At 35.6% G+C, this 8,741-nt stretch overlaps 1 protein-coding gene across 2 annotated transcripts; it reads left to right on the forward strand.

The window, feature by feature from the left end:
• Positions 1-1,886: 1,886 nt before the first annotated feature.
• Positions 1,887-8,404, forward strand: LOC145574670 (protein PLASTID MOVEMENT IMPAIRED 1-RELATED 1-like). Of its 2 annotated transcripts, none has more exons than XM_081632508.1 (3): positions 1,887-2,195; positions 4,305-6,749; positions 6,858-8,404. In XM_081632508.1, exons 2-3 carry the CDS (start codon positions 4,312-4,314, stop codon positions 8,011-8,013), a joined length of 3,594 nt encoding a protein of 1,197 aa, XP_081488634.1. In that variant the 5' UTR covers positions 1,887-2,195; positions 4,305-4,311; the 3' UTR covers positions 8,014-8,404. The 2 variants fall into 2 exon arrangements, with proteins under 2 accessions (XP_081488634.1, XP_081488633.1); XM_081632507.1 differs by having other exon boundaries at positions 4,308-6,749.
• The last annotated feature ends 337 nt before the right edge of the window (positions 8,405-8,741 follow it).

Consider the following 8,741-nt stretch of genomic DNA (forward strand, 5'->3'; position numbering starts at 1 on the left):
AACAAAATATATGCAGAATGGAATTGTTCATAAATAGAAGACTGACTGAATTGCCCCCGTGGTGCTTTGCGTGACTGCATTAAATTATACTCTGGAGAACTTAGCTAGAAGTTAGAACCATTATGGTGATTCAATAAAAGCAAGATTCACATTATTCTCATTCATTTACCTTCTATCTTTGAATTGTTTTATGCTCGTTACATTTATTTTGCAAAATGCCAAAATATTCATTATACATTAAGATATACTTCATGCGTTCACGCACACGAAACATCTCCGTATAAATTAATTTTTTTTTTTTTAAACCTCTCCTTATAAATTAATAATTTATTATTGTCTTAATTATTGCACATGCACTTATTGTCTTAATTACACGATACATACTCTTGTAATTGAGCATTTAATGGCAAACTAATTGCCAAATTTTTCATGCCACATAAGATTTCAATTTAATCCCCGTTGTAACTCTTTCGTACTCTAATAATAATTAGTAACTAGTTTGCTATTTAAACGAGGCTCACTTTCTTCATTAATTAGTATTCTAATTGGCAAAAGATGATGAATGCTTTAGGAGCCTGGGATTAGATGAATTAGAGTAGTAATATTAAATTAAAATAAATTTAATCACATTGATCGACACATGATTTTTGACATGCATTACTCCCAAATTAATACTATTTTTGTAGTTATTAAATCTATACTTATATATTAAAAAGCGTTCTTTAAACAGAATATAAAGTTCGACATGTCAGCAATATGTGCCACATGTCATTATAAACATGACATATCACTTTCACATGTATTAGGTTTGCATCTAAAAAATGCTTATAACAAGACTTGAACTCAAGACCAACAAGTCTTAAGTTAAGAGTCTTACCATCTTAACCATTTATTAATTATGTTTTTTTATCCAACAAAATTATAGTTAACTTAAATAAGTTAATTTGTGTCTTATTATACTATTTGTTTCCATTATGTAATGATTGGATTGACAACTAAAAAATGTTTTATAGCAAGACTTAAACTCAAAACCAACAAGTTTTACTATATAAACAGTCGAATTTGATTAGCAAATTAAACAAGTACAAACTAGTAACCCGGGGCATCGCTCGGGCCACACACTAGTTGTTCTCTAATGCTCGGGGGCGCTTGTTAGCAAGATAATTATATTTAAAGTAGAAATTAGCACATATTGTTATGGAAATATATTACTCGCATTTATGTGATACATCTACGACATTCGTTTGTTCCTTTATGTTTATTTCATTAAACTTTTCACAATTTTAAATGCACATTTTTTAGCAATAAAGTATGAAAAATTATTAAAAAGATATAATTTGGAGTTACAAATTGATATGAATTCTAATAAAATCCACATAAAATAATTGTTTTTTATGCCTATATTAATGTAAAAGTATGAAGAAACTTTATCTCTAATGAATTATTTCAAATAGAACAAACATAAAAGAATAAAAAGAATAAAGTAATGAAAGTAATGTGTACGTGGAGTTAATGGGGTAATTTTGATGGTTTGTGAAAGAAAGAAACAACAAAGAATTAGTGCAAGCTAAGTGTAGTAAGCGTCATAAAAAGAAATTATGCAAGCGGACTTATTTGGAGAAACACACGATAAAATGATAGCAGTGTCGTTTAACTCTTGTTAGTATTCAGAAACGTACAAATACAATTACGTTCGATTGTGTCAAGTATATTTCAAGATTGAGTTGTGTTAAATCATCTGGCATATATAAGTCGAAATCAGGATCAAAATACTTTCAGATTGGATCAGATCAAATCTGACCGATTTAAATTCAGGTCAGTTTGTAGCACCTAAAGTTACAAGTATTGTCATTATCAGTAGTATTCAGGAACGGAAGAAGTAATTAAAAATTTAAGAAAGCATCTTATTTCAAGAGAAGTGAACAAAGCCTAAAACCAACACAACAAACAGCTTATATGTAAAAGACGAGTCAGCATAAAACAATTTCAATTTTGAAAGAGAAGCTCCTCCATTTTCTCTCTCCTCCTTGTCATTTTCTCGACGCATTTTCAATACAATAGCTTATTCTTCTTCTTTGTCTGAAAACCCCCAAACTCTTAACTTAACCCAAAATTCCTTCTTTCTTCTTCCTCAAGATCTAATAATGGTGGAGGAGCCTTAATCTTAACTTCGCATCATCGTCATTCAACTTCAGGTAATTTCAATATTCCATCTCCAAAAAAAATTTTTTTTTTTAATTGTTTGTTGTTGATTTTTTATTCATTGATGTTTAGGTTGATTAATTGTTTGTGAAATTTTTTGGATTTAGGCTAGAGATTATTTGCTCATTTGGGATTTTAAAAATTGGGTTTGAATTTGGTGATTGGAAAGTTTTAGTTGCTAATTCAAGATATGAATGAATATAGGAAAAATGTTTTTTTTTTTTTGAATAATATTGTCAAAGCAACGATTATTTTAGGGCTAAATAAGAAAAAAAAATAAAAAATCTGGGTCCACCATTGATTGTTTGTTAGGTGACCTGTTTATCAGTAAAGTTTGATTTACAGGGAGCTAGAAACAAAGAAATTATTTGACAATGAAGAATTCAATATTTTCGTAGTACTTATTTTGGTTGACATAATTATTAAATTTAAATGCAATAATTTTGGAAGAATTAAATTGGTTGAGGAGAAAGGGTTTTTAATTTGTTTTGTTGGTTTTAAAGTAAATGTGAAAGCTTAAGCTTGTTAGGTAGCTGAGTGTTTATGATTATGATATGATATATTGGTTGATTGAACAAGTAGGTCTATATTGAAGTAATTAGCTGTCGCTTTTAATTTGGAAGCTTTAGTGTTGACAATTATGTGATAGAAGCCTTTATGAAGGAGGGTTCATAGATTTTAGTAATTATTTGTGTTACACTATGAGTAACCCTGTGTTATAAGAAGAGCTCCGCTTTACATTTATAATTGCGAAAATGCTTTTGATCTAATTAGTACTTAGAGGCAACTAAGTAACCGGTTGCCCATTAGCAAATAAGGTAAAAAATTTTGCAAGACATTTGAGCTGGTGCATTTAAGCTGAAGTAGTAACTAGAAATTAAGCTAATAATATTATTAGTTCTAGACTTGTGCTTTTTAGTTCTCCACTTTCATGCAAGATCTTTGGTGGTGTTGTTGAGGATAGGACATATTTGTATTCTTCTAATCCTTTCGTCCCTTTTTGTTTTTTCCATTGGAGCAATGCCTATTTATTTAATTGTTCGCTCAGATGAAATGATAAGAAAGAAAAGTGGTGTGACCGAATGTAGTGGCCTTACTGGTTGTGAGAGTAAAGTTTTGGTCCCCTACAACCAAAGTAGTATTAGGAAAACTTTAAGGGGTTAATTAAAATGGAGAATGGGGCAAACATTAAAGGACAAGGGAGTACATCTTTGAGATGCTTATTATTCTATTCCTTGTCATTTTCAAAGAATAGAGGGAATTTATACGAGCTAACATCGAACATAAGTTTTTTCCCAATAGAACCTTGAATGGCCAAGATATCTCCTAATGTAAACTTAATTGTATTAGAACTATAAGTTCGTGAATGCCTTAACAGAGAGATTAAAGAAACTGTGAAAATGGTGCATTTATATAGAGAATCACATCAATGCCGAACCATATTACGTGGGCGAACTTAAAGTTGTGTTACATTTAAGGCTATTGTAAATAAATACCATAAATTTAGGGTTGCCTATTCTCAAGTTTTTTTTTTTTTTTTTTTTTTTTTTTTTTTTTTTTTTTGAAGAAAATGACATTTTTGCACATCCAAATTTCAAGATTTTGATTCTGTTTTTCTATGGAATTTTTATTATTATTATTAAAAACATATTCTTCTCAGTGGCCATTCTAACACGAGCTTCATCTGTGACAGCTGATCTATAATTAACTTTAAATGTGCTGAATAAATGAGTAGAAGAGATTGGGAAAACAAAGAATAAGCTTATTGTGAGTATCAAGGAGTTGTCTGGAGAATTAATTCACTGATTAAAATTTTTGTTGGCTATAAGGCATGGTGTTCTAAATTGACAAGTATAACTATATTGGTTCCGCAAGGTTGTTTAAATTTGAATAAAGTTATTTCACTGGTATTCTTAAGTCTGAAGTGACGAGTATCGTGGAACAAAGAAAGCTAGTTAACACAACTATTTCCATCGGTATTCTGAACTATATTGTTTTTTTGTCATGCCGGGAACATCTTAGCATCTGAACTATTAGCTGTATTAGACTTGAATCTGACTTGATTATTTTTTTACAATGTCCGTTGTTGACTTGTTGGCCAGTAGGATCATGATGTCACGAGATGCTGCTAGATATAAAAGAACTGATGATTCCAGTAAGGGGAAGTTGTTAAATGAAATCGAAAGTATTAGCAAGGCACTCTATTTGGACAGGAATCCGTCAAAAAGCTCCTCTTCTGCAGTTAGAAGTCTGCCTAGAACAGTTGATAAGAATAATGTATTGGTGCCCAATCCAACATCAAAGCATGGCAGTGATTTCCCCTCAACCAAGGAGAAGAAGTCGATTTGGAATTGGAAACCTTTGAAGGCTCTTTCACATGTCAGAAATCGAAGGTTTAATTGTTGCTTTAGTCTTGAAGTCCATAAAATTGAAGGGTTGCCCTCTAAATTCAATGATATTAGCATTTGTGTTCATTGGAAGAGAAGGGATGGAGAAGTAGTCACTAGCCCAATCAAGGTTATCGAAGGAGCCGCTGGAATTGAGGAGAAACTAACTCATACTTGTTCAGTTTATGGCAGTAGGAGTGGTCCACACCATTCTGCCAAGTATGAGGCGAAGCATTTTTTAATTTATGCGGCAGTTTATGGGCATCCAAGGCTTGATTTAGGAAAGCATCGTGTTGATCTCACAAGGCTGCTTCCGCTTACATTGGAGGAGTTGGAGGATGAGAAGGGTTCTGGGACATGGACAACAAGCTTTAAGCTATCAGGTGAGGCAAAAGGTGCTGTCATGCATGTTAGTTTTGGATATTTGGTGCTAGGGGATGGTACTGCTCATAATAACAAGAATATGCTTCAACTTTTGGACTCAAAGTCAACTGCCAGGAATCATGTAAAATCTAATCAAGGTGATGGGAAGAGCTCGATAAGGCGTGCTGGAAGCCTTCCTTCAAATTTAAAGTCATCTACAACAACTCGTTTTATGGATGATGTAAAAGTTCTCCATGAGGTTCCATCTTCAAAAATGTCTGAATTATCTAGCTATGTAAGCATGCTGTATCAAAAGTTTGATCAGGAGGACTCAGACTCCTTGGTTGAGGATAAGCGTGAAATTCAAGTGCCTACAGATGATGACAAACCTGTAAAGTCATCTCATTGCTCTCCATCAGATTCTAATCAGGAAAATATGTTGAATGATGAGAATTCTGAGTTTTCATTTGTTGAGAAGGGGGTGGATTATTTGGAGGAGAAGACAACATTGGTGGAGGATGGGGAAAAGGTTGTTAATAATCAAGATGTGATGGAGGATGGGGCAAAGGTTGTTGATAATCAAGATGTGGTGGAGGATGGGGCAAAGGTTGTTGATAATCAAGACGTGGTGGAGGATGGGGCAAAGGTTGTTGATTATCAAGACCTGGCTGAGGATGGGACAAAGGTTGTTGATCATCAAGATGTGGAGGATGGGGCAAAGGTTGTTGATAATCAAGATGTGGAGGATGGGGCAAAAATTGTTGATAATCAAGATGTAATGAGCTCTGATCTTTCCGTACTCTACAACAATGCTGGAGTATCTTGTCAAATGGAAGCTGACTTCAAAAGAGATGAATATGTAACAAATGATTCCAACTCCGCAGAAAAGAGTATGTGCACCAAAGAATCACTTCTAGAAGATCTGGAGTCAGTTTTGAGCAATGTTGCTGACCTTGAGAAAGAAGGTTTAGACACTCCAGAGGCCAATAGTGAATCGAGTGATCAGGAAAACCAGAATGAGGATGAGCCAAACATGGTAATGCCTTCAGTTAGCTTGGATGACCTTGCAGACACTGTTGCTGATGAATTTCTAAGCATGCTCGGAATAGAAGATTCTTCCTTTGCCCTTGATTATGAAACAGAGCCTGAGTCTCCAAGAGAGCGTCTCTTGAGAGAATTCGAAAAGGAAGCAGAGGCTAGTGGTTGTTCGTTATTTGGTTTTGATATTGATGAAGAGGAAATGGAAGATTATGACTATTATGCTCCCACTATTTCTGGGTGGGAGGAGTATTTTGAGGATTCTGATTTCTTAACAGTAGATCAGCATGAATATCCCAAGATTAGGGCCAAAGTTATGGAAGATTTGGAAACACTAGAACTTATGCAAGAATGGGGCTTGGACGAGATGGCTTTCCAGAGCTCTTCACCGGACAATAGAGGTGGCTTTGGCAGTCCTATTGATCTCCCTCCTATAGAATCTTTACAGTTACCTTCCCTTGGAGAAGGCTTAGGTCCATTTGTCCAAACCAAGACCGGAGGATTTTTGCGATCCATGAACCCTAACCACTTTACGAATGCCAAGAGTGGTGGCAGCCTAATCATGCAGGTATCCAGTCCTGTTGTGGTTCCTGCTGAGTTGGGGTCTGGGGTAATAGATATATTACAGAATTTGGCTTCAATAGGACTTGAAAAGTTATCTGTGCAAGCCAGTAAGTTAATGCCTTTGGAAGATATCACTGGAAGAACAATGCAACAAATAGCTTGGGAAGCTGTACCTCGTGTGGAAGCGTCTGAAAGGTTTGAGTCTTTATTTTTTAAAATATTTTTTATTTGACTCTATCTGTTCATCTGCAATTTAGCTTTGTTTTATTGACCATCTTGTTTCTCTGCCTCCCTCGTACACAGCCAATATATGCTTCAAGATGAGCGAAGAGATGGCCTTCATATCTCTGATGGAAATAAACAAGTTAAACAACCTTCTTCTGGCCGGAAATCTAAAAAAACTAGTGCAAGCTTGTATTCTGATGAGGGACAGTCAGAATTTGTATCTTTAGAAGATTTAGCACCATTGGCAGTGGATAAGATTGAAGCACTATCAATTGAGGGTTTGAGAATACAATCTGGCATGTCAGATGAGGAGGCACCTTCAAACATCAATGCTCAGTCTATCGGGGAAGTCTCAGCTGTTGAAAGGAAAGGTATAACTTCCATTGCGTCGATAGGTTTGGAGGGAGCTGCAGGATTGAAGCTATTAGCCCTTGAGAACTGTGGGGTTGATAGCGATGATGGGCTAATGAGTTTATCTTTAACGTTGGATGAATGGATGAAGCTGGATTCTGGTGAAATTGACGAAGATGAGCGACTAAGTGAGAGGACTTCAAAGCTTTTAGCTGCCCACCATGCCAAAAGCACAGATTTAAACATGTTTGGGAGGAAGGGAGATAAAAAGCAGGGTAAAGGTTCTGGAAGGAGGTGTGGCTTATTGGGTAACAATTTCACTGTTGCCTTGATGGTCCAACTTCGTGACCCCTTGAGAGACTATGAGCCAGTTGGCACACCAATGCTTGCTCTGATTCAAGTGGAAAGGGTTTTTGTTCCTCCGAAGCCAAAGATATACAGCACAGTTTCTGCATCAAAAGACAGCAGTGATGAAGATGATCTAGAGTCAGTTACCAAGGAAGAGAAGAAGCAGAAGCCTGAAGAGAAAACACCGGAACAGGACTTTATTCCTCAGTACAAAATCAGTGAGGTGCATGTTTCAGGTTTAAAATCTGAGCCTGGTAAGAAAAAGCTGTGGGGCAGTAGTGCGCAACAGCAATCAGGATCACGTTGGTTGCTTGCAAATGGCATGGGGAAGGGGAAAAATTCATTTATGAAACCTAGGATTGCTGCCAAATCTTCATTGCCAGCCACAGTTGCATCTCAGCCAGGTGATACCTTATGGAGTATTTCTGCTAAGTTTCATGGCAGTGGAGCCAAATGGAAACAACTAGCTGCGCTTAATCCGCATATCCGAAACCCAAATGTTATACTTCCAAATGAAACTATCAAGCTTCGATGAGTGGAATGTGGAATTTAGTGTGACATCTGGACTTGATATTCCACACGAGGCATTTCTTTTTCTGCCCTCCTATCGTTGGAGAGGTTGTGCAATTCTATGATATTATCTGTTGTGCGGGAAATTCTTATACCCCTGGATTAAGTTATACAAATGCAAAACAGTGTGAATTAGTGTACATTGGTTATGATGTAAACCCATAGATATAGAAAAGTGGTGTGGGAAATTGTTTTTCTGATGGCAAATGTCTTGTATGTATGAGAACAGCAGCCTTTTTGGTAGATTTGGGCCATTGGATTTTTATCCATTTTGATTTATGTCCTGAAATTTAATAAATCCTTATCAGCTGCATATATTGTTTTATCTGAAATATAATAAATCCTTATCAGCTGCATATATTGTTTTAACTTGTCACTTGTACCCGTGCTTCAATACCACTGTGCCATGGAAATAGGAAAGTCTACGACAACAGTTGCTTTTGGGTTGAATTGTTGTAAATCAACCCAGAGTTCTGACTAAGTAGCTCGCAAATTGTAGAGAATTGATTGTTGTTGAAATTGAGCTTAGAGAACTGAGTGTTGACCAAGTTAAGCTTGAGTAGCTTATAAGTTGTCTTGTCCTGTCTCATAAGCTTCCCTAGCTATGTCATCATAAATAAATAATAATTATAATCTCTTTAAAGGACTTGAATTCTAGGACTTATGCGGTTCTGCTTACCCAGGTAACAAATG

The sequence above is a fragment of the Chenopodium album genome, chromosome 13 (assembly GCF_948465745.1).
Source record: "Chenopodium album chromosome 13, dcCheAlbu1.1, whole genome shotgun sequence".
Taxonomy (NCBI): Eukaryota; Viridiplantae; Streptophyta; class Magnoliopsida; order Caryophyllales; family Amaranthaceae; genus Chenopodium; species Chenopodium album.

What these genes read in the sequence shown, in the direction of transcription:
- LOC145574670 (XM_081632508.1), top strand. Translation starts at nt 4,312, where the DNA reads ATGATGTCACGAGATGCTGCTAGATATAAAAGAACTGATGATTCCAGT. An exon ending in CGTGTGGAAGCGTCTGAAAG is followed by an intron (nt 6,750 to 6,857) that starts GTTTGAGTCTTT and finishes CCTCGTACACAG; the next exon opens with CCAATATATGCTTCAAGATG.